General features: G+C 40.9%; 1 protein-coding gene and 1 long non-coding RNA gene across 5 annotated transcripts in view; one reads left to right on the top strand and one right to left on the bottom strand.

Annotated features, from left to right (window-relative positions):
- pde5ab (phosphodiesterase 5A, cGMP-specific, b) overlaps nucleotides 1-26,692 on the bottom strand; it is a 202,325-nt gene that overhangs the window by 101,465 nt on the left and 74,168 nt on the right. For all 3 annotated transcript variants that reach the window (XM_050066938.1, XM_050066939.1, XM_050066940.1), the window contains exon 8: nucleotides 11,931-11,998. In XM_050066938.1, coding sequence (XP_049922895.1) covers nucleotides 11,931-11,998 — 68 coding nt within the window. The remainder of the gene's footprint in view (nucleotides 1-11,930; nucleotides 11,999-26,692) is intronic.
- The window catches only part of LOC126404048 (uncharacterized), a 65,846-nt gene that overhangs the window by 34,534 nt on the left and 4,620 nt on the right, over nucleotides 1-26,692 (top strand). The window contains exons 2-4 of one of the 2 annotated variants that reach the window (XR_007571396.1): nucleotides 12,756-12,836; nucleotides 13,172-13,263; nucleotides 26,613-26,692. This is a non-coding gene — a long non-coding RNA (uncharacterized LOC126404048). The remainder of the gene's footprint in view (nucleotides 1-12,755; nucleotides 12,837-13,171; nucleotides 13,264-26,612) is intronic. The other variant, XR_007571395.1, reaches the window with a different exon arrangement.

Genomic DNA, 26,692 nt, shown 5'->3' with positions numbered 1-26,692 from the left:
TAATTCCGAGATTGAAAAAAAAAGGGGAAAAAAACAAACAAACACCTTACTGGTGTTTTTAACAAGAACTAGAAAGCTGTCATGAGCTGAATATGTGTGGAGCCACTTTTCCCTGTAATCAATCTGTGGAACCAAGAGGTTAAAAATGACTCATTGTGTTTTCAGAGATTGATTTTGACTATTCTTTCACACAGCTTTGCCCACCGACTGCTTGGATTTAATCTAGCAGGCGACGCAACCCTAAACCTGCTTCCTAAAGCTCCAGGCTAAAAGCACTGAATAATAAAACATCTGCTGGTAAATGAGAGAACTGCAGCTGGAAAGCTGCACCTGAGTCCACCCTGCACCCTGGCTCAGGTCTGAAAGCTGAAACCGTCAGTCACGTCTGTCAGTGCTTAGTAAGCCTGTTTGTTATCTTTAGTCACTCCAAGTTCAACCACAGTGTAAGCTATAATACCGCATGATAAATGATGGAAAATGGATATATAAACATAACATGAGGTCAAGGCAAAAGCCAGTGGATTTTGGCTGTAGTACTGCGGCCAGACAGTGTGTGTTCATGTGTGCGTGTGTTTGTGTGTATGTGAGAGAGAGAGTGAGGGAGACAATATGAGAGTGTGTTAGTGGATGACAGAAAGAACGACAAATAGAAAATGCATGTTTTGGTGGCTGTGTGTTAGGGAGAAGAAAATAAACCTGAAAGTAGTGCCTGAATGTAATTAAGTCCATTCACTCAAGCACAATAGTAAAGTACTTGTGCTTTGCCAGTATTTTCTTTATATGCTTGTCAAGTAGGAACTTGATTACATTTTGGAAGGGAATACTGAACTTTCTACTCCATTACATTTCTCTAACAACTTTAATTACTAGTTCTAGTGGAGGAGTAAAACATATCAGTATCTTATAAAATATGATGCAATGCTTAGACAAACAATTTCTGTGTAAAATACCTACGTTTGCTCCCAAAGACAAATCACGACAATATAGCTGCAAGCAGTGATTCCAGGGCTCAAGCCAGCATGGATTTTTAAAACTTGAAATCTGGGTCGGATCAAGATCTTTGACAGTTTACGACACCTGCATTAAAGATAAATAACATATTTTTTTGACAATCAGACAGATGCTCATTCATTTACATACAAATTTACCAGGCCATATTCTTCTATGGAAACACTGTTGCTTTCTATTTTTCAATTTGGAGAAACATTGTGGGGACATGCTACAATGGCTTAGTTAAAAAAGTACACTGAGTTTGGTGACGTTTTAACAAACTGATTGATTTATGGCCAAATTTTGCAAAAGGCCGATGCACCTGTTTGGAACTGGTGGTGCCATCTACTGACCAATTTCAAATTAATTTTACACACATGGTTTGACATTAGAAATTAACATACTCCGCAAGGTTTGTAATAATTGAATAAACACTTTCTGATTTATAGTCTGATTTGTGTTATGCCACAACCATTTTGCATGTGTAGCACCCCCAAGTGGTGATTTGAATGGAACATTCAGGGTATTGTTAAAGGTACTTGCATGGACATATCCTACAAGTTTTGTTATGATTGGCCCAATGGTTATGGACTTAGGTCTATCTATGTGCAGAGCGAGACCCCTTTTAAAGTTAATTTGTAAATATCCTCAAAATGCAATGAGAGAGCACCAAGCTTTAAACAACTTTTGATAAGCTTGGTCCAGTAGTGATCTGCAGAAAATTTTGTATGAATCAGACCAAGGGTTTGGGAGGAGATGTCAAAAATGTGTTTTTCAAAAAATTCAAAATGGCGTGGGACCTTAATGTTTTTTGTGTGTTATTTGTAGAGCACACTGACCTGCACTTGTGTTCCGGATTTCAAGTCACTTGGACTTACGGTGTGAGGGGCATATCCTTTAAAAAAACTGGAATCTTTGGCCCTTAACTATTGACCATCAGGCCAATTAGTATCATATTTCTTGAGAAGAACACAACTTCCAATTATTGCTGAAAAATTCATGTCTCTATGATGCACTGTCTCATGGGAATTTGCAAAAACGAAAGAAGTCAAAGCCCTTCGAACTGGAACCCCCATATATCCAACATTACAGTGTATTATCAATATAACATTCTGACAGGAGTGTTCTCTGTGAAGCACGCTTTACTTTCACTACATTTCAGTGTATTTTGCTGAAAAAACTTGTGTACATTAACTTTAGTAACATCTCATTGTACTTTTACCTAAGTCAAAGATCTGAATACTTCTTCCATCTCTGCAGACATAAGTGTGTGTGTGTGTGTGTGTGTGTGTGTGTGTGTGTGTGTGTGTGTGTGTGGCTTCAGACTAATTACAACAATGTGTTCTATCCATACTGGTCTCAACTCTCTCCCTCTTTCTCTCTCTGTCTGTCTCTTTTTCTCTTTTTCTCTCTTTCTCTCTCTCTGTCACACACACACACACACACACACACACACACTTCAGATGGACATGCTGCACAGCACGTGCATCTGTGCTCGAGTTTAATTACCCAAACACACTAAAATGCACATTTCCTTTCTCTCTCTCTATGATTGACTTAAATGAGCCCTGAAAGCCTACCGGCTTCACTAAAAACCATGACAGCACTACGCCACAGTCAAACTCTAGATCCAGAAAGAGTCAATCGCCCTACTTTGTTAACTTCAAATGACTTGACTGAACTTCAAGTTTCAGTGAAAGAGACCATGTCGTTGTGAAGCCACAGCCTTGGGTTAATGCACTATAAAAAGCGTCCTGTGGTTTCAGCTGGTCAAAGCTAGCTTCCTGCAGGGCCCAGTTGGAGCTGCCCGGTTTTGCCATATCGCAGCCCAAACACAACACAGCACAAACACACAGCTGTAATTTCAAGTCAGTTTTGGGATCTAAATAGGGAAGAGACAGCCATGACAGCAAGCTGTAAAAAAAAAAGTGACGTTATGGAGGATGACACAAGATAAGACATCTGGTTTGTGTCATCCCTGACACTGCTGGGATTTTAATAACCGCCCATTTTCCTCTGTATGCATACACAGATATAACAGCTTGGATTTGGAGAATATCCACTCGCTGGGTTTAACTGCTCAGACCTTGGAAAACTGTGTTTTAAGACAGGAACCTCACGAGTCCTGACAGGTCTATCTGTTTTACCAAAAAAGGGGGGTTCACAAACTGTGTTTTCTATCAGGTTTTATTGACTTCATGTCTCTTTGCTGCATCGTTGCCAGGAGCAGGTATTACTGCAAAACACAGAGTCAATAAAACCTGATTGTTTGCGGTGCTGTTGTCAGTACACAAAGAACACAAAGATACATCAGTATTAAAAGAATACTCTGACGATTTGGGAGTTATGCCCTTTCTCTATCATTTTCATACTGAGACAACATGATTGATATCTTTTTTGTGTCTGTACATCCAGTGGCTGGGTCTCAGCGGTTAGTATTGCGGCTTAGCTTAGCAAATACAATTGAAGTCTATAGGGGGTCAGTAGCCTACCCGGTAAAAGTGAACAAATAAACGTTACAGAAACCCTGAAGCTGGCATTTCTGCACGTGCATTTAAAATAAACATGTTGAAACATTAATTCGAAAAACGAGCCCTTTTTAGTCGTTTTAGAAGAAGTTTGATACACGGAACTATAGTGTGTTTATGCTCGTAACATGCATTGTATCTTTCAAAATACACCTCTGTTTTCACAGGAAATTATCAGTTTCTGCTCATCACATGCATACAGTCTTTTCCATTAAACTTCCAACGTAGGTAAAACACTTCAGTTTTAGGTTTACTTTCTTATGCTTAGACAACAAAGGAATAGAGTAGGCTTGTGCCTCGGTTCGGTCCGGTTTAAGAGCTCCACCGGGTTTAATTCACGTCAACCGGATAAAAAAAAAAAAAAAGCTTTTCACATCGGCGGCGTGTCAAGGGACTATATTCAACTTATCTTGCATTGTAACATGCATTATGACAACTTAATAAGGTTTATGTTTGTTTATAAATGAAGTGGAGGAGCCTACAAGTGTTTTGTTTAGTTTGTCTCAGAGTCTTCAGAGGGACTCCGCAGCTCTGCTCCGCTCAGCTGTCTGCTGCTGCTGCTGCAAGAGATCAAATTTCATTGGGGGCGGGGAAAAATGCGAGGGAGTCAGCAGTCATTCAGTTTGTTGCCCTAGTAACCCGTTTCCACTGAAGAAGTTCCTGGTATTATTTGGGGGGCTGGAACTACTACAGGAACGTCCTCTCGCTTGGCCCTCTCAACCGCTGTGTCTCCACTGAGAGAGCGGAGTCGGAGCAAAGAGCACGGATACCAAGAGGCGAAGCTCAATAGAACGCCCCATAGCAACAGACTCGCCCATGGTTTCGTCCTACCGCCGCCATTTTGGACTGTCAGCAGACCGCAGCAGACCCGCTTGCATACAAAAACACACAGACAAACTGAAGTATATCGCTATTAATTATGCTTACAATGCTACTCACCTCGTGATAGCTTGGTCACAGTTGCTTTTTCACGTTTTTGTAAAGCAAAATATAGACTTTAAAAAACAACAAAATGAAGAAAAACGGCCTAGATGGCATCTCTACATATTACATCCACTTATGAGCAGATTAACTTAATTACTCCTTCAAAATCACCCCATAAGCCAAAATACCAAAAAATTAAAAAAAGAAATCAATATTTTAACTAGAAACACATTAATGGCGATGTCACATAGTCAGGAATAAAGATTTATTTACAGTTTGTACAGTAAGGGGACAGTAATAATAATAATAATAATAATAATAATATATAGGCTATTTTAATATGATATATTTTAATGCTAAAGCAGTAATCAATTCTGATATAAATGGTCCAAGAGGCCATATATATATATATATATGTATATATGTGTGTGTGTGTGTGTTACCTTCCCTCCAAAACTGAAATATTAAATTGATATTAAAACACTTCAAAACTTACACGTCAGGAGTTCTTACTTGTCGGGATCCTTCGGGAAACGGTGGAAGGCCAGGTGCGGGGTGTTCCACTGATAGTTGTTGCAGTTAATTTCACTACACTGTTTTCTTTTACTTTTTTTCTCCTCTCTCCTTGACATCTTGCATGTTGTCTGGGCGCAACAGTCCAAGCTCAACAGTCCAAAATGGCGCCCCTAGTGGCTGTTGGCAAAAATTCAACGGAGCTTCGCCTCTTGGTATCCATGCTCTTTGGTCGGAGGAAGGTTCCTTGGTGTCGTTCTGCGTCTTCTTCTTCTTGTGTAACCTTGTGTGTATTGGCGGTTAATACAGCATTACCGCCACCTAATGGATTGGAAGCGCATTACATCTATAATGGGCTTTTATTGGGAAAAATAGCTCAAATGCGACCCCCAGTGGTAAAATTAGGTATATAATTCGATATATGAGTTCGGTTAGATATTTGGCTTTAAATCAAACCGGTTGGAAAATTTTCAAACCGGCACAAGCCTAGAATAGAGTTAGGTTTCCAAAAAACATCCTGGTTTAGTTAAAAATAAGTACAGTTGCCACATCTGTGGCTAGGAAGTAGAGCGGGTCGTCCACTAATCAGAAGATAGGTGGTTTGAGCCCCTGCTCCTCCAGTCTACATGTCAAAGTATCCATGGACAAGATACTGAACCCCAAATTCCTCCAGGTGGCTGTCCCATTGGTGTATAGGAGTGTGTGAATGGTTACTGAGTAGCAGGTGGCACCAGGTATGGTAGCCTCGGCCACCAGTATGTGGCTGTGTGTGTGAATGGGTGAATGTGAAATGTAGTGTAAAAGCACTTTAAGTGGTTGGAATACTAGAGAGGTGCAGGTCCATTTACCACTTACTAACATAATGGCCTCTAGTTTCCTGGCAAGGCGCAGGGTGGCGAACCCCGCGCAGAGCTAGTTTCGAGCAGCGCAACCCGAGGCATGCTCAGTTTAGTTGTTTGGCAGACCGAGGTGCACTGAGATGGGTGTGGCGGCGCAGCAGGGGGAGGTGTCGACAGATCCAGCTTGGCGCAGTGACAGTTTCATGCCAAAAGNACCCACAAAAAACACTATTCAATGCAACTATCGGCAATCAGCATATAAATGTATCTCTATATCGACTGTCCTGTCACATCTGATGTCAGATCAAAGGGGATTGCCACCGTTTGGCACGCGTAATGGAAACCCAACCTGATTTGATTAACACAGCTGAAAACTAAAGGGTTCACATCCCTCTCAGCCAACCACAAACAGCCACAGCATCAGATAGGGAGTATATATTCAGCATCTGTCATCTTAGGAAAGTCAAAAGAAAACAGAGTGAGAAAGCGAGAGAGAAAGAGAGAGCGCGCGCACGAGAGAAACGCTGTCAACAAATTTTAAGTTATGTTCAGTGTCTTAAGGGTTTATGTGCTTCATGTGATTGCCTATACAAATGTTAAAATGTTCTTGCTTAACGTGATCTACAAAGATGGAGTACATTATTGAGAGGAGGAGGAGGAGGACTTACGCAGAGAGGGTGTACCATCAAAGGACATCCTATTCGGGCATGACAGAGCTGGAATGCAGGTGTGCCACATGAATAATGACTGGAATACCGCCGTGTCCAATGTAATTGTCATTTCATGTCGTACTCCTTTTCATTACACAGGAACAAATTACATCTACCCCGCGAGGTGGTCCAAGTGGTGACGCGCATCGTGGCGTCTGATGCGCACCCTGGTGGCACCTGTGCTCTCCCTGTTGTTGTAAAGGTGACAGTGGCTCTAACCTTCTTCGCCACCGGGTCTTTCCAGCACACCGTGGCCGCGGTGGCGGGGATCAGTCAGAGAGCTGTCAGTTCGGCTATACATGCAGTGACATCTAGTCTAGTCCGACATGCAAATGAGCACATAATTTTTCCATCCACACCTGAGAGCCAGCTGGAAACGAAACAAGGTCTTGTTGAAATGTGGATTCCCTGGGGTACTGGGAGCAATTGACACATGTACAGTTGCGCGCCCCAGATACTCAGGCCATCACTTATGTGAACTGTAAGGGAGTACATCCATTCACACATTTATGGTGTAAAATCCGCCTGGCCACACCCAGTTGGTGACCTCGCCCGGTCTGTGAAACTAGAGGCCAATGTCACACCATGTGATGTACATCATGTATTACGTCATGTAACTCCATTGACTGTTGGTTTGCGGCTGGCATTACAAACTGACGCAGCCCAGTGTATACCGTACTGCTGCAAAAGGTGCCTCTGTGTGTCTGTATCTGATGCCAACATCCACTGACAAAGCAGCAGTTTTTAAAGAGTTGGGTTGTTGCCCCCTGATTTGAAAACTGCTGCCAAGGGTGCCTCGGTGTGATGGTGTCTGATATCAAGATCACTGGCAAAAAGACGGTATTTGACCCATTGGGAATGAAAAATACTGAACCATCTTTATGACAACTAAGCAAACTCCATCTGCTGATGAAGACCATGAAATGAGGTTGAAAGCTCTTGAATAGGCTAGTAAGTGGACCTTAAGTTAGGATATACTTTTTTGGTCAAACCAGAGTTTTATTATTTAAAATCATATGCCTTTTTATTTTGTTTTGTTTGTCTTATAAGAATGAGATTGCGGATACAAGCGGCCAAAATGAGTTTCCTCTGCCTCAGCCTTAGAGATAGGGTAAGCTCAGACATTCATAGGGAGCTCGGAGTAGAGCCGCTGCTCCTTTGAGTCAAAAGGGGTCAGTTGAGCTGGTTCGGGCATCTGAGCAGGATGCCTCCTGGGTGCCCCCTCTTAGAGTTATTTTGGACCTGTCCAACTGGTCAGAGGCCCCCAGGCAGACCCAGAACACACTGGAGGAGTTACGTATCTCATCTGGCTTGGGAACTCCTTGGGGTCCCCCAGGAGAAGCTGGAAAGTGTTGCTGAGGAGAGGGAAGTCTGGGGTGCTTTGCTCAGCCTGCTGCCCTCGTGACCTGGCCTCTGATAAGCGGATGAAAATGGATGGATGAATGAATGTCTTATAAGAATCCTTGCCTGCTCCTTTGAGTATCCTCATTAATACCATCACATGCCATGGTTGCTCACAGCCTGATACAAGAAGATTTGATTGAAGCACCTGTGAGCTGAAACTTAGACCAATATTTGTGAGTTTCGCTATTTCTGCTATCGAGGATAGGATAAATATCGTCTAGATTTTTATTCTTGTCAGGAGGGAGAAGCTTCTTATTCAGTGTGGGAAACCTACACAGCAGTTGTATCTGAAGCACATGCATACTTAAGTGAAATCTGATCTGGTCTGATTACTATCAAATCAGTTGAGGGGTTCTCACACACCTGGAATATTTTTCATAAATTCTACTATAATTAGGTAATCCATCAAACTGTAGCTTATCTGTTATTTCAGGTAGCCCATGGGCAAAACCTAATGAAAGACGAGTATCGGCCCTATGTATTGGTAAATTACATCACATAGCAAACACAAGTGTTCACACACATGCACACACACAGTCAAATGGTGTTGCTTGGACTGAGATTAAGATTGAATTTTAGATGCTGCGTAGCAACTGACTGGGGAGGCCAGGCCACCCTGGAGACAAGAGGAGCTGGGGGGGGGTCTATCTCATTGCATTTTAAATCAGATTACAGTTTATTTGCTCCTCTTGGCTGGAGTACGACTTGATGTCAGGAAGCTCTGCAGCTGTAGCCTCCTCCAATCCTTTTCTTCTCATCCTGACCCTTGACTCATCCTGCCTGTAAATCCTTATATCATTTGATTCACGGTTTGGCTGCTCTATCTGCATTTCTCTTCTGTGTCTTTTTATGTTCTTTCTTTCTTCTCTTTGATAGTCGTGCTGTTTAAGAAACATCATAATTTTCATCATCATCATCATCATTATCATCAACGGGGAAAAGAAGTAGGACTTCTGCTGTTTATGAACTGTAGTCATTAGTGTTCCTTTTCCAGGAAAATCGCTTTGGTGAATAAAGCAAACCATGTGTCTAGAGATACACCAATTTAAAAATTCTGGGCCAATACCGATACAGATACCGATATCGATACCGATACCCACACCCACAGCGATACCAACAGTCATACCGATGTTTAAAATAACATTTTGGACGGTTGCTGATACTGATGTTTTTATATTGTGGTTTATTTTGTTTTTGTTGCTATTTATTCCCCCTTTGGTGCCAGGGAAACAAAGAAATCTACACTACAAAAATAACTTAGCTGTTACAAAGTAATTAAGCCCTCCATTACACTTCCTTTGAATGAGTACAAATTCAATCATAGAAATTTATGACACAACCTTTAACATAACCTTTCACGTTAAAAAAAAACTGCTTCAAAAGCCTCTTTACTATATATGTATATGCATATATATATATATATATACGTATCTATATATATATATATATATATATATATATATCCTAATTCCCTCTCTGATGTCTATTTTATATTGCTGTGAAAATGTAAACATATTTCTCCTTCAAACAGCTGTTTTTCATCATGTTCCTCACCAAAAACTACATGAGAACGTTATAGTAATGTACCTTTGCCTAATACTCACTTTTATTGAATAGAGCTTGAATGCATCATAATGTTACTCAGTGCAACCTCCATAAGCTGTTAGATCCAGCCATGAGCTGCTAACAGCTCACAGCTAACATTAACTAGGTTTCCTCCTGCCAATTTTAACATAGATTTGTTCTTCACAATGTAGCGTTATCAGGAACACAATAGCATGCGACCCCATGGATATATTAAGACACCTGGATACAGCATTGGTGGCGGAACCTCATTCATTCCTGTGAAAGCTGCTCAGTGGCGCATGAAGTTAAAAAAGCTGTATTTCTGCAGAATGAAATTACCTGGATGATCAGTGCTGCTTCCACTTCATTGGGCTAGGGCTGGGCAATATGAAAAAGATTTATATCTATTTTCACGTTGGATGGCAATACACTATATATATATATATATATATATATATATATGTATATATATATATATATATATATATATATATTCAATTCAATTTTTTCACTCTTTTTGTAATTGTCATTGAAATACACACACAAACAGGACTTATACATGCACAAAGTGGAGAGATGTCAGAGTGAGGGGGCTGCCTTGGTCAGGCACCCCAAGCTCAAGGGCACCTCGGCAGTGCCCAGGAGGTGAACTGGCACCTCTCCTGCCACCAGTTAACTCTCCATATTTGGTCCGGACGGGGACTCGAACTGGCGACCCTCCGGTTCCCAAACCAAGTCCCTATGGACTGAGCTACTGCCGCCCATAGCACATAGCACATAGCACTGGAGCTACAGAGGTTTAAAGGTTTGCAGCACGGGACACAAAACTATAACATGAGTATAAAAGTATAAAGTAGGCCTCAATCCATTGTAGTTTGGAACAATTAAAAATCTTTGTGGGGGGGAGTTAAAAGTGGTTTTCCATGGCTTTTCAAATGAATCTAGTGCTGGAAAATGATTTCAATCTTTTTATTTATTTAGGCTGTTAATCTTATTTATGCATATAGCATCAACAGAGAGGCCGAGGGAGGGAAGGAGAGACACTTTGTCCATATTATATATGTCTCTTGTATATGAAACGTCTGTGTTGTCACTGCATTTTTTTTAAACACATCTGTCTCCTGCATCCAGGTGCTGTCTAAATGTCACACATTAGACTACAACTACCAAGAGGAATGGCGATGTGGTATGATCTACCTTACACACAAACTAACAAACAAACGCTCATCTGACATAATCAAGCAGTTCTGTTTCCCACACATGCAGCACAGCGCTGTACTGTACATATTGTATGCTGCTGCGGTTGTTTCATTAATCTCACAGACTGATTTAGCATAGCGTGTGCAACATATAGACCGATGTCACACTGTAGACTAATTAAGAGACAAATTAGACAGAGTAGCAGCTCTGTGTCTCTCTTGGTGTTGGTGGAGAACTTGTGAGTGAATGAGTAGAGCGGAGCTGTGTGGAGAGTGTGAGAGAGGAGAAATGCACACTGGTATGTATGTAATGTAACGCAACTTGACCCTATATCAATATATACGGTATTATCTAAATTTATATCTTGCTTGAAAATATATTGATGTATTGTACATAGTCGTTATATCGCCCAGCCCTACATTGGGCCTGTAGAGCAGGTGCACTAGAGACTAGAGACAGCCACAGATTACAGTCGAGCTTAGCCGAGCATGGTCGAGTGGGCAACTTCTGCCGGTCGAGTGGCTAGCTCCCAGTTTAGCGCTCAGCTAACTTAAATTGGGATAAAATAATTTAATCTTGCATCTCTTTTAGATTTTCAAAATGTCAGAAACTGAACATTTTTTGGCCTCACATCTCCATCCCCTGTAGTCGTCCTACTCCACATATGTAACTAATGCAGCTGTCAAATAAAATAAGATTGAATGTTACCCTAAAACATGGGTGTCTGTAGGTAAAGAACAATTGTAGACCATTTGGGACTGACGGTAAAAGTTAATCATGATAAACAGGTTGTGATTGAGGAGCTATCAAATCAATCCTAAAGACAGTATATTGAGCCAAAAGAGCCCGGCTAATGGGAACAAGAGCTTTGAGCCCAAAGCTGGCAATCAAATAACTGAGTATTTGGCAGGTGAAATAGGCGAATTACCTCAAGAAGATCCCACTGGGCTACATATCAGCTCTGCAAACTTATGAGTATTGGACTGAGCTGCTCTGCTTTTTCTATTCTCTTTAATTCAAAGTGACTGAATGGGTACAAAAAGACTACTACTGCCAAAATATTGCCCACATCCCTCTTTTTCTGCTCCTCCTTCTGTGAGAGTATATGATAATGAATCCTTGTGCAAGTGCGTTACACAAATATCATTGAAGGCCTCTATGAGTGAGGAAAAGATGTAGTTTGCAAAGTCAAGGAAACATTAATGCTAATAACTGGTGAAGTATGGCTCAAGGCTGTCAGAGATTCATTGCCTTACCTTTTCGGGGCTTCTAGGAGTTCACCTAGCTCCTCGTATTCCATGTGAAAGACACTGGAGAAGGAGTTCTGCAAGAAGAATACAAATAAGTTAATTTGTCTGAGACAGACTGAGTGATGTGGCTAAGACCTGCTGGGGGGTCAACACGTGCTTGCCTATTAGGATCAGATAGCAACACATGAATAAATACAGGTTGGTTAAGTCTAGATTCTCCTCGTCCATGCTTTGCTGCAGGTCTGTGTGTTTTCTGGCCATATCAACTTCCTCATTCCTCCCAATTAAGCCATTATTGCTAAACCTAACATCCCAGTAGCACAAGTAAAGCAGTGGTGCAGCGCACACAGCCTAAAACACATTTCAGAGGATGAAAAAAGGGGACGTTGATCTATTATCCATTAAGACTTGCCAGAAGGAGAGTTTATTTTGACATTCCAGCACTCCTTTGCCTTTCCCCACCTTATAGGGACTTGTTTTCTCTCGACCTGCACTCCCAAACCCTCGCAAAGGATCCTTTTTCCATTTTTAAGAGGTGGGGACAGGATGTTAAAAGATGGACAAGGCTTCTTGGTTTTGGAAAAATTTGCCCCCCTACCCTTGCATGCACATACACACACCTTCACTCTATGGCACGAGTTCACCCTGCTCTATCTAGGTGAGGGTAATAAAGCTGTTTTAAACAGAAAAGAGATCTAGCATTGTTATGACATTTATTGGGGTCTCTGGCAAGTGGGGAAGTTTATAACAGGATGACACAAGATAATGGAATTCTTTTCTTGCATGCAGGAATATTGAAATAAATCAGGCTTGTCTTTTTGTATTCTTCAGAAACATCAGTCAAAGTTTACATGTGAAGGAAGGACAAAAGAATGGTTCCTTGGTCACATCCCAGAGGGTTTTCACATGCAGGTATCAGCATCAGTTGGAGATACATCAATCCCATGCAGTCTGCTCACATTGTATAAAACTGCAGAGCAATCATTAATTGTAAAGGGGCTGGAAGAGCGCAGCTTGAGAAAGGTTGAGTGATCCAACTCCAGACTTTGTAAAATATTTTAGATCAAACACACACATTTGTTTTCCTCACACTGACTTTACAGTCTCAAACAAACTCACAGAATGTTTGGTGTCAAAAGATGAAAACCTACATGTCCATATGCTTAAATGAACTATTTAAAACTGTCTAAAAAATTCCTCATCCCATTCTCATGATTTTTAAAAAATATATAATTATGTGTTCACAGGGACAGAAGAAAAAACAAAGCAGTTAATCGATCTACGGATTAAAAATGAGTCTCTTCACTAAAAAAAGGAATGCTGCAAAGCAGGGATGGAGGTAAGATTGACCAGATTAATTAATAAAGTTCATCTGTGAATGTCTAAACTGTGTCTATAAAATATGAACAAGTTAATTACTTTGATTATACTGCACTGTATCTGACTTATTAAAGTTTTTTTTTTAATTTAACTAATTTTAATTAATATTTAAATGTTTTTTTTAATAGCCTGTTGCTCTATTTTGCTTTCACAAAGCATCTGTCGGTATCCATGGTTACATCTGCTTCCTTCTTCCGGTAGAGTGGCGAGGGCGTCCCATGGTTTGGCTTCTCTTTCATACACTTCCCCTTAATCAGGAGTGCCCTCCGCAGCTGCGAGTGTAACTTGATTTGGAGTGACACTCGGTAGTGAAGTGGTAGTGGGTAGGGAGTGGTTTGGGATTGGGCCTTAGATTGTGTTTGTGCTTTTGTTTGTAAGTACCTGCAGGCAAAAACTTTTGATTCTGGCAAACTAGTGTGTGTATTTTGAAAGCTTGGTTCAGTAGAAAAGATATTTGATTGATGTTGAGTAGGTGAGTAGAGTTTTGTTTAGCAGCTTTATGTTCAGGATTGTTAGTAGATTTTTCTTGTGTTATTTTGTAAAGCACTGTATATAGGAGCACTAAAAGCAGTATTAGTAGGAGTGAGAAGCCCTTTTTGTTTGGCATTGCTGGGTTCTTTTCTCCTGTTTTGAAAGGTAGAAGTTTAGGTAAGAAAATTGTGTTTTGTTTCACTTTTCATTATTGTTAGGTAAGTTTAGGGACCATTGGTATCTTTTTGTTTGTTGTTTTGGGCACTGCTCACATCTGAAGGAAAAAAAACTGCTTCTTTGTTGTTTAAAAACTGTGTAACTGGCTTTTCTTGGGAATGGGAAGAGTGGGGAGTCACACATCATGTTTTGTCTACTAGGTTCCCCTAGACCGGAGACATAACAACATACAGTATACTGTGGATAACACACACACACACACACACACACACACACACACACACACACACACACACACACACACACACATCACTGATTCTAAATTGATGCCTCAGACTGCAGTAAAATGAAGTGAGCCAACGCAGGCTGACATCTTAAAAACTGTTGTGTTATTGTTGGTACGGTTGAGTGTTAAAGACAAGCACTGCCATTTACTTGACCTGCTACAGGAAAGATCCTCCTCTAGAGGAAAGGTTATGTTAAAATCCACAGACCTGTGGGTCCTGTTTGAGAAACTACAGATATTTAACACTGACACCTGTTTACAGAGGGCCGTCTGACAGATAAGGCCAGTAAAAGTCTCTAATCTCAGAGTAAATGTTTAATAAGGAAAGAGAGAAAGAGGGGAGAGGAGAGGAATAAAAGAAACGGAGACAGCTGGTCTGGCAGCTCTGAGGTCATGAGAGGGACAAACACACACACACAGATTGTATAATAATTGGATGGACTGTAACAGAGCCTATGAAGCCCTGTGCATTCACCTCAATACAATTCAATACAATTCAATAGAAAATTAATCATCCTGAGGGAAATTCATGTGCCAGAGAATGCTTTAAATTACAGTAATGCAAGTTACAGTAACAACAATTAATGTTCACAAACCAGTAACAACCAGAGCAACCAGTGCGTTCCCCAGGTCAGGGTCACTCACTGAGCCTAGTTTAAATTAATTAAGTATTCTAATTGAAAAAACAAGAGTTCGGAGGATGACTTCCGGTGGCAAGTAGCGAGGACGCCAACTCCTGCCACACGCCATTCCTTTCAAATGAATTAATTTGAAATTAAGGTAGACCTAGCCTACCAAGGTAGACCTAGCCTACCGCAATAAAGAAACAATACAAGGACCTGCTAGTAATGAATGAACAATTAAAAGAGAAGACGGATGCACTTGAAAACCAAAGCAGGAAATTTAATTTGCGCATACTGGGGTTACAGCAAGGAATCGAGGCAGGTAAACCTACCAGCTTTGTTAACAAACTTTTTTACAAACTGTTTGGTGAAGACGCCCTGGGGCCGCCTCCCTTGGTTAGTATTGCTCACTGCACAGGTGCTACAGCCAAAGACGGGAGCCGCTGCATGATAACGCGGCTGCACAGTTTCGAGGTGAGGCACACCATTCAGTGCCTGATTGGAGAAAAAGGGGACAAGCTGTACTTCGGAGGACAAAGAATCAGCATTTACCCTGATATGACCATCGAATTGCGGAAACAACAGGCTGAATTCAACAAGGTGAAAGCACTCTTTCGTAAAACTGATCTGAGATGCGGCATTGTTCATCCTGCAAAGATGCTGGTCACCTTCTACAACAAAACTTTTTCCTTTACTCACGCAGCGGAGGCTATGGATTTCTATGAGAAGCAAGTGAAGCCGTCACTCACTAACCCCAGCTACACTGCGGATTTAACACCATCAGGCTAGTAGATCGTCTACAAAGGAGTGGACAGATTATTTTACGTCCCAGCCTTTCAACTTTCTAGTTGAATGTGGATGTATGGCTGGCGAGCAGGTATAAGATAACGTTTTTTTTCTTTTTCTTTTCTTCTTCTTGTGGAAGACTTGATTTTTTTTTTTTTTTTTTGCAACAATTTTTTGGGCTATTTTTGACTAGGACTGAATATGAGAGACAATTAAGTGACTCGGAATAACTGATATTGGCTGTTAGCTGATTGGACAGTTATTTATAGAAGGTATATTCTCATTCCTTGAAAGCTTACAAATGCTGGGCTGGAAAGTAAATAGGCCCACTACTATTTTGATTTTCACTTTTGTTATTATTATAGTTATTATTTTCGATTTTTTTCTCCTATCAATAAGGGTTAGGTTGAAGGGAATTCAATTAGGAACCGTGTGAAGGGGTACGCTCTGTTTGTCACAGCTCTGCTAGTGTTGTGGAGTAATAGGAGTCAACAAGTAATATAATGATAATAAATAATGATTTTGATCACATAAATCCCAGTTTGGATTATTTCAGGACTTCTCCCCGTTTTTGTGTTGGGGTGGGTGGGAGGATGGAGTTTTGGAAAAGGGCTGTGGGCCTAGTGGGAAGATTCTGGCTTGAGAAGAGGGAGGGTAGGGGAGGTTGGGAACGTGCTGGCATTAGGTTGAGTTGTGTCTTGAGCGTTTATGTATGCCATTTTCTCTTATGTTACATACTATTATTAATTCTCTCTCTTTCCTTCTTTCTTATTAAAGTAGTTTAATGGTGTCAGGTTTATCTATTTTATCTTGGAATGTACAGGGCATTAATGAAGCAAAGAAACGTAGTTGTTTACAGATATTAAGGGAAAAAAAGGTAGACACTGCCTTACTACAAGAAACCCATTTGATGCAACAAGATGTTACTAAAATTAATAACACTATATTCAAAGTAGCATCATATTCATCAGCAAGCAATAAAACTAAGGGAACAATTATATTATTTCGTTCCAATCTTCAAATTGATATTGTAGGAAAAGGCAGTGACCAAGAGGGAATGATTGCTTATATTAAAACTATTATCGAAGGGGAAAAAGTTGATTTTCTTTCAGTATATGCTCCCAATGTGTATGACAAATCCTTTTATTTATCTTTATACCAAATTCTTTATAAAAATGAATCAATTTAAAGTTTTTTTAGGGGGTGATTATAATACAATTATGGATCCCTTAATGGATAAAACAACTAAGACTAATGTATCTCCAAATACTCTTGCCCTACGTAATTTAATTTCAGATTATGGTCTTTTGGATATATGGAGAACACATAATCCCACTACAAGAGAGCATACTTTTATTCGGGCAGACGTGGTTCCTTCTCAAGGATAGATTATATTTTTATTTCTTCCCAATTGGTTCATCGAGTTCATAAAGCAGAAATAATACATATGTCTCTGTCTGATCACCATGCCAATTTGTGTGTCGTCTTGCTAACTGCATCTCCCAGTCGTGCAACACGCTGGCAGTTTAATATTAGTCTTTTGCAGAACTCTGACTTTACTAATCAGTTTAAAGAAGGGTTAAAGGAATTTTTATCCATTAATAAAGGCTCTGTCTCTGATGCTAGAATTCTGTGGGATACCACAAAAGGCTTTACACGGAACGATTCAATTGCATTTGCCTCTGGTCAAAATAGGAAGCAACTTATGGAGATAAATAATTTGGAACATCGTCTTTCTCCCTTAATTCACCAACAACACAACAACTTTTCTGCTGATAGGAAGAAAGAGTTATCCATAATTAAATTAAAATTAAACTCTCTCCTCAGTCAAAGGTCTCAATTTTTAATACACAGAGTTAGACAATCCCACTATCTAGACGGCAGCAAACCCAGTTTTTTACTGGCCAGTAAACTCCGTAATAACGAATGTTTGTCTGTTATACCATCAATACAAGTCGAAGATGGCACAATTTTGCATGATCCTCAACTGATAAATCAGCAGTTCAGAAATTTTTACCAAAAGTTATACCAGAGTGAAATAGATGGAATGGAGAACTCATTTGAACTTATGAACTCTTTTTTTGAGAACTTGAATTTACCTCGGCTTACAAAAGAGGAGAGTAAGTCCTCAGATATTAGAATTACCCTAAATGAATTATTTGAATCACTGAAACAGATATAAAGAGGCAAATCGCCTGGATTAGATGGCATCCCCCCAGAATTACATCCTGAGTTTTGGTCTGATTTAGGACCAATTATGCTGGATATGATTGATGCATTTCTCCAGAAGGGATTTTTCAACAGAGACGTTAATACAGCTATTATTTCACTTTTATGTAAGGCAAATAAAGACCCCACAGTTTGTACGAGTTATAGGCCAGTATCATTGTTAAATTCTGATGTGAATCTGTTTGCCAAATCTTTAGCTAATAGATTAGATTTAGTAATACCTAAGCTCATTCATCCTGATCAATCAGGTTTCGTTAAAAATAGATTAGCATCAGACAATGTTAGAAAACTACTTCATATTATACATTTCAATTTTATATACTTTATTAATCCCCCTGAGGGGAAATTCAATTTTTTCACTCCATTGTCATTAACACACAGGTCCGAAATACACACACATGCACAAACAGGACCTATACATGCAAAAAGTGGAGAGATGTCAGAGTGAGGGGGCTGCCTTGGTCAGGCGCCCCGAGCAGTTGGGGGGTTCAGTGCCTTGCTCAAGGGCACCCCGGCAGTGCCCAGGAGGTGAGCTGGCACCTCTCCAGCCACCAGTCCACGCTCCGCATTTGATCCGGGACTTGAACCGGCAACCCTCCGGTTCCCAACCCAAGTCCCTATGGACTGAGCTACTGCCGCCCCATGCTGCACCTAATGTGTACTCCCTGCCTGCAATATTATCTATTGACGCGGAAAAGGCGTTTGACCGTCTTGAGTGGAGCTTTCTGGTTCACACTGGAAATCCACTTGGTGGACAATATATGTTAAAAGTTCTGTATAGCAACCCATCAGCAATAGTGTTGACTGGAAACCAGTGTTCCTCTCCATTTCCCATAGGCAGAGGATCTCGTCAAGGCTGTCCTCTCTCGCCGCTCTTATTTGCCATATCATTGGAACCCCTGACACAAAAAATTCGTCAGTGTCAAAATATAAATTCTATAGTGGTGGGGAAAGTGCACAATTCCATTTCATTATATGCGGATGATATTCTATTATATTTGAGCAATGTGGTTCATGATTTGCCATATAGTAAAAGAACAATTTCATTATTTAGTAATTTTTCAGGTTATAAAGTAAATCTGAATAAATCCGTACTTTTATTTTTAAAGAATGTTTCAGACTATTCAGATTTGCGCACAGAAATTCCAATAGTTTCTTAATTTAAGTACCTTGGTACTGATATTTTCTCTACTCTTGATAAAATTGTTAAGAATTACAAACGATTAACTGACTCTGTCAAAGGGAATCTGGAGAGATGGTTCAATCATAAATCATTGTCATTATGTAGTCGAATATCGGTTGTTAATATGATGGTCTTACCTAAGATCAACTTTTTATCAAGTATGTTACCTTTACCTTCACCTGCTCACTATTGGGACAAGATTCAGAGCCTTGTATCAAAATTTCTCTGGACAGGAAAACGACCAAGAATTAAAAACATAATACTTCAACAGGGCAAACATTTAGGGGGATTTGGATTGCCCAATTTTAATTTATATTATGTTATTTATGCTCAGTCCACTTAGGAATTGGTTTCCTCAAGATTCAAACATTTCTTGGCTCCAGATTGAACGTAGTATTGTTTTCCCTTACAAATTGGATGAATTAATTTTTTGTGGTTTACCTCCCGGATTTTGCCAATCAAAATTTGGCCCTATGATTGCTCACTCCATACAGATTTGGCAACAAGTGGAGAAATTAGGCAAATGGGAGATGCAGTGGCACACTCAGACACCAATATTTCGAAATAATTTATTCTGCTTGGAGAGGAAACCGATTATTTACCCTCCATGGTCTAATTCTGGTATCCGCACTTTCTCTCATGTTATAGATGGTAGAGGCCTAAGGTCATATGAGGATCTTAAGAGCACATGTAATTTACCCAGAACATCTTTTAATTTTTACTTACAACTGAGAAATGCTATTCTAGCTGATGGAGTACCATGTAATACTTCTCTTCCTGAACATCCGCTTCTTAAGCTTCTATGTAGTAAATCTACAATCAGGAGGTTTGATATCCACTCTATGTAATGGGTTTGGTTAGGACCCAATAGCAGCACAAAGACAGGCAGGTATCGTTGGTAACAAACTTTATTAGCACACGTCCAGGAAACAATGGCAGTAGGCAAAACAGTCTGTCTTCTGGCGGCTGGCCTTTAACAGTCTTTAGTGGGGATTGGAGGTTAGGCTCAGCCGAACCAAACCAGGACACTGGTGAGTAATGTCCGTAAAACTCAGTCTTGTACTCACTCAGTGAAGGAATAATCAGAGTCACAGAACTGCAGGAAGCCACAGAAGAGACGGGAGTAACACTCACTCTGTAGAGCTGAATCAGGTAATCACCGGATAGCCAAGGGAGTAGACAGGCAGAATCCAGAAAGGGACAGGCAAGGATCGTGGTCGGGGATGGAAGGCTGAGGTGATTTCCAGGAGATCGGTGAGGCAGGATAGTCGGAGGCAAGCAGGGTCGTAACCGGGAGATCAGGCAGAGAAACACTGGAGAGTCTGGTGCAAGCATCGAGAACAATCTGGCAATGAATGAGTGTGGAGCAGGGGCTTAAATGCAGCCAGAGCAGAGCAGAGAGCACAGGTGAGAGGAGTTGGCTTGATGAGAGGGGTGTGTCTGATTGGCAGATTGAAGCAGGCAGGTGCAGAGTGGTGAGGCAGAGATGAACTGTGACACTCTATATCAAAAGCTGCAAGAAGTTACAAGTTATACATTGGGGGTGACCAAAGTATGGAATGTTGACTTGAAAGAGTGGGAGCAAGTTATTAACTGGAAGAGAGTATGGGGAAATATCAAAGTTACATCACGAAATATTAATCATCAAATGATCCATTACAAATTTATACATAGACTCTGTCTTACTCCCAGGAAACGTTGTCAACTCCAACTCTGTTCTACTCCCATTTGCTCTTTGTGCAATTTTAGACAAATAGGAACTTATTTACATACAATGTGGCAATGCCCGGATGTGGAGCTTTTTTGGTCTCAAGTAGCATCCCTGATAGGAGATATAATTGGAATCAGTATACCCTGTAATCCAATTGTTTTACTGTTAAATGATGATTCTCATTTACTACTTAAGTTTTCTCAGAGAAGGCTGTTGTTTTTAGGTTTGACAGCAGCAAAGAAAATGCTAATACAGAGATGGAAACTCCCACATGCACTCAATATCTCCCAGTGGATTGCCCTATTGCATGATATTCTTACTTTAGAATTCTCTATTGCTCGATCAAATGGGGCTATAGCAGATAATACTGAGGTCCTGTCTAGGGCAATGGAGAAGGTTAGGCTTAAGTTAAGTAGGTGAAATTGGTTGGCATATAAGGTTTGGTTCCCTATATGTGTTTGTAGATATAAATGTTTATGTAATTTTTTGTCTACGGGTTCGTGCGAACAGATGTGTTTATATATATTCAGTATGTAGGTATGTATGGTATATACCTATTTGGAAGGATACTACTAGCAGTATGAACTGATCGGATCATCCTTTTACTCATTATCACGATCATTATTTTATTTTATTTATTTATTTATTTCCTTTTTCACGGTTAGTCATTAAATGCCAGTAATATTTAATTGTTATGTTAAGAGGAGAGGGGGGATACAATTTACTATCTATCTATCTATCTATCTATCTATCTATCTGTCTATCTGTCTGTCTGTCTGTCTGTTAATATAAAGATAGATAGATAAATGTATATAGATTGATAAATTGTTTCCTGTTCAAAGAGTTTTCATCAAAACACCTAACACGGCTTACACCTAAAATCTTAAGGCAAACAAAGTTAATAAACTACAAAAACAACTAAATTAACTAAATGTAAACTGCAAATGAAATTACTTTACTTCATTAACCTTTTTTTTTTTTGGAACGGACACGACTATGCATTGGATCTGTGACTCTGTGAGGATAGGGGCACGGACCTATCCACCAGGGCTAGAATTAGCAGCACTCAGGGCAAGGTGAGCGCATCTGTAGAGGATAAAAGTAGCACAGTCAAGAACAAGATGCTTCAATAAAAGGCCTCAGAACTCATCAGGGAAAGAAGAAGTGTGTGGCAAAGAAAGGGCAGGGTAGCCGCATTGATCAGTACTTCCTAAGAAGTCAGTCGAGTCAGTCGGATGAAGTCCAACGGCAGGTAGAAAACAGGAGTGAGAGGGTACAGTCAGGTAAGTCTAGGCGGCAAAGAGAAATAGAGAAGTTAGTTAAGGAAAGGAGACAGTTAAGAAAGCAGTGAAAAAAGGCTACAGAAGAAAAAAGGGAGGGAATTAATGTGTTGCAAGAGGACTTGAGAGGCTTCTTTGGCCCCAGGGCCTAATGGAGTCCCCTACTGGGTAAATTTTAAAGGTGCACCTGCACCACAGGTAGTTGTAAACTTAGTGAAAGCATATTTTCAGGATATTAGATTGTGTCTAAGTACGGCAGGTTTCACAACAGGTTGGCAGAGGCTAGAAATAGGCATTGGGGCAGGGTGTACAATTTCTCCATTAGCATTTAGTATGGTGATGGAAGTAATCATCAGGGCTTCTAAGTGGGTGGTAGGTGGGGAGAGACGGCAGAACGGGTTGCATCTTCCACCAGTTAGGGCTTACATGGATGACATGACACTGGTGACCACAACAATGCCATGGACAAAGAGGCTACTAGAGAAGGTAAATAAGAACCTCAAGTCGGCCAGCATGAAGATCAAGCCCAGTAAGTCTAGAAGCATCTCGATACGTAGAGGGAAGTTAAGTGATAGGAAGTTTGTCATAGATGATGAGGAAATCCCAACAATTAGGGAAAAGTCAGTAAAGAGCTTAGGTAGGTGGTACAATGTGGAGTTGAATGATGAGAAACAGGTGGTGAAATTTAGAAAAGGTGTGGCTGAAGGATTGGATAAAATAGATCAATCAGAACTTCCAGGAAAGTTGAAGTTGTGGTGTTTGCAATTTGGGCTATATCCTAGGTTAATGTGGCCATTGTCAATTTATGAAATTCCAATATCCGTTGTGGAAAGAACTGAAAGGTCGGTTAGCTCCTATATTAGGAAGTGGTTGGGTGCTCCTAGGTGCTAAGTAGTGTTGCATTGTATGGAAAAGGGATACTTCAGCTGCCAGTATCTAGTTTAACAGAGGAATTTAAATGTACCAAGGTCAGGACAGAGCTCTTGTTATCTGGGAGTAAGGACGTGGTAGTTAGGAGTGTGGTTCCAAATCCAAACAAGGGGAGGAAATGGAACCCAAGATCAGAGGTTCAGGAGGCAGAGCTTAGGCATGCAGAGATTGTAGGTAATGTTCCGTTTGGCCGGGGAGGCCTGGGGCTTGGCTCAGGCAAACCGGTATGGAATAAAGCAGGTCTCAAAGATAAAAGAAAGCTGGTTGTGGAACAGATACGTAGACAGGAGGAGATATTAAGGGGTGCAAAAGTAGTGGCCCAGGCTAAACAGGGACAGTGGTTGAATTGGGAAAGTGTAGAGAAGAGGAAGCTTAGTTGGAGGGAACTGTGGAGTATGGAGAAGAATCGTATTAGATTCCTGGTAGGGGTTACATACAATGTGTTTCCAACCCCCCAGAACCTAAAACTGTGGGTAAATGGGGACCCATCATGCCCATTGTGTTCAGGTACCGCAACCTTAAAGCATATTTTGTCAGGCTGTAAAGTTAGCTTGTCACAAGGCCGATATACATGGAAACATAACCAGGTGTTGAAATGTTTAGCTGCAGGCATCGAACGGAAACGAAGACAGGTAAATTCAGACGGTTTTAAGAATAGCAGTTTAGCAATTCAGTTTGTCAGTGAGGGGGAGAAATACAGAAGGGATAAGTTAGTAAGGAGGCAAGGGTTTGGCTGCCTAGAAGGTGCTTGTGATTGGGAAATGCAAGTAGATTCAGGAAATAGTTTGTACCTGTTAGAGGCCTGACAGTGTTGTGGTCAGTGAGTCAATGGACAGTGTATTTCATTGAGCTGACAGTTCCTTGGGAAGACTCAGTGGAAGAAGCCTATGAAAGAAAAAGCTTAGGTATGCAGACTTAGGAGCAGAAGCTGAGCAGCGAGGATGGAAAACTAGGATTTGTCCAGAGTTTGAGGAAGACAGTGAAGGAAATGTCAGATGAAGCAGCCAGAGCTAGCCAGTGGATCTGGATGAGAAAAAATAATGTCAGTTGGGGGCCAGCAGGGGGAACTACTAAGCAGGGTACATAACTCCTTGGGATCAGGTGGAGAGATCCACCAATCAGTCCTCTCAGGAGAAAATCCAGGAAGAGGAAGGTTATTTAAGTGTGGGAGTTGCCTATTTGAATCCCTTTTGCTTGAGACCATGCTGCAAGGTGAGTGTGTTTGCTGATCCTGTGAGATTAACTATCTCCTTTAACTTTAGCTTATATTGGAGTTATGCTATGTAGTGTGTGAAATAGAGTATGGTGAATGTGCTATGAAAGGTAGTATCAGCACTGTCTCTACCTGGAGCTCGCATGAACGGAGCCTGGGTTTGTTGAAGGTGGCAGTGCTGTTTGGGCTGAGAAAGCCATGTGTAAGTAAGGTAAAGGAGGTTGTTGGGTTGGTGCAGGGAGGAGTGAGACCTGGCATTAGGGGAGTGTCTCTGGGACACCAGAGATCACTGTCTAGCCTCCTGGAGTTCTCTGGGACACCAGAGATCACTGTCTAGCCTCCTGGAGTTGTTGTGGGACCAACTAGACGAAACACTGGTGAAAGGAGGTTCCTACCTGATGACCCCAAAGACATGTTAGTTATCACTGCTCACTGGTCTGTATAGTTAAGCCTTGCCATAATAGCTTATCATAGGGCTTAGGAGGTTATTCACTTATTTGATTTTTTTTTTTTAAATGGGGAAAATATTTGAATCTAGTGTACTTTTTGGCTACACAGCCAACTATACCATCCTTTGCCCAGAAAGTGCAGATCTACAGTCTACATTCCCCAAGGCAGCAAGCAATCAGTGATACCATTGTCAAAGATTTGATAATTGGGTGTTGTCTGCCACTGTCCCTTGTGGAAAATGAACATTTTAAACACTTTCTTGAGACTGTGGATAACAAGTACACACCAATCACAAGAAGAACAATTACTGAGAAATACATACCAGTTTTGGTAAAGCAAGTTAAGGAGACTGTTTTGGAGAAGCTGGAGAAAAAATCAACAGTGTCCTTAATTACTGACATCTGGTCTGATCACAGGCTCCGCTTCTTCCTTGGAGTAACAGCTCATTTGTGCAATGAGTCAAAGGGGTGCTATGCCCTTGAATCCTACTTGCTAGACTGTAGAAGTTTCCCTGGCAAACATAGTGGAGAGCGAATTTCCTCTGCCTTTGAGGAGATCACAGAAGAATATGGTATCTGTCAGAAGATAAGTTATATTGTCACAGACAAAGTTGCCAACATGAAGTGTGCTTTTAAAGTTTGCATGCCACAACAGCAGTCAGATGACAGCAAGAGTGAGGAGGAAAATCTAGATGATGAGCACCTCATTTTCTACTTTTGGTATTTCTTGTTTTGCTCACTCCCTGCAGTTAGTTGTGAATGACGGCATGAAGGAAGTTAGAGCCATCTCTCGCGCCATTGCCAAAACATCAAGCTTCTCAACTCTGTTACACAGCAGCTCACAGTTCAAAGACAAGTTTGAGGCTGCATTTGACTCTTCTAAGACTATTCCAACTGCAAACAACACTCGCTGGAACAGCACTTTCAAACAAGTGCAGACCCTCACAGCTCTGGACCATAAAGCTCTGACTGAAATGTGTAGCAAGGACTATGAAGAAGTGGTATTCAGCACTCGTGAGAGGAACCAAGGAATTGACCTCAGTTCTCGTACCATTCTCGGAGGTAACAGACCTGACAGAGGGAGAGAAATCAGTTACCATTAACATGGTGGTTCTGACTGTTCTGGACTTGCATACACATCTTGTGAAGATGGAGGAGACGCGAATACAATGTCGGCCAATAGTAATGGCCCTTCGTCAGTCTCTGATGAGAAGATTCAGTGGAATCTTTGCCAAAACAAACATGACCAAAGACAGTGGGGGAGAGGAACCTTTCAGCCACAATGTGTACTTTTTGGCTACAATGCTTGACCCACAGTTTGGATTAAACTGGGGGGATCTGGATGTTACAAATGGGCAAAATGCAACATCAATCAAGAAGTTTAGAGATGATCTGAAGAAAACACTGACAGGTATACACACATACATTTTACATCAAGAGAAAAATTCTGAATTAGTCTTGTAGTGGAATTTATTAGGTTTTAATTTCATCAGGGCTCCTACACATTTGGAATTTCAAAATTCCATACCTTTCCATGCCCTAATTTCCAGACTTCTCGGCGTTTTTTTTTTTTGTTTTTTTTGAAAATATGCAACATCTGAGTAAATATATCAGTGTATTATATTTCACATCATATTTAATTATTCTTAATAGGCGATTGTAGCCAAGTACCATAATGGCATGCAAACTCAGGTAAGTTCAATGTCTGGGCTGAGGCAAAAAAGTTGGGACTCTGGGTGCAAGCGATGCAGTAACGAGACGTCTGTATTTTTCCTTTCATGTGGCTCACAATTGCCTTCTCCCCCATGTTGGCGATGTCAAACGATTTCACACAAAGCTTGCATCTAGCTCTGTGTGTGAATTGGGAATCCTTGGCCAACCAGTATTTATATACAGCATTGTCAAGCCATCCATCCAAAAACTTGCATCTACCCATTGTGAACCACGTGAAACTCGTCTTCTTGTCGAAGGTGCAGTGTTGGAGTGAAACTTGATACCTGGGGGGCTGGAGGAGATTCATGGGGCAGCGGACTGGACATACCACTTGTCA

The sequence above is a fragment of the Epinephelus moara genome, chromosome 17, assembly GCF_006386435.1.
Source record: "Epinephelus moara isolate mb chromosome 17, YSFRI_EMoa_1.0, whole genome shotgun sequence".
NCBI classification, from domain to species: domain Eukaryota; kingdom Metazoa; phylum Chordata; class Actinopteri; order Perciformes; family Serranidae; genus Epinephelus; species Epinephelus moara.
Note: the sequence above shows the minus strand (reverse complement) of the source record. Positions and strands in the feature narration are given on the sequence as shown.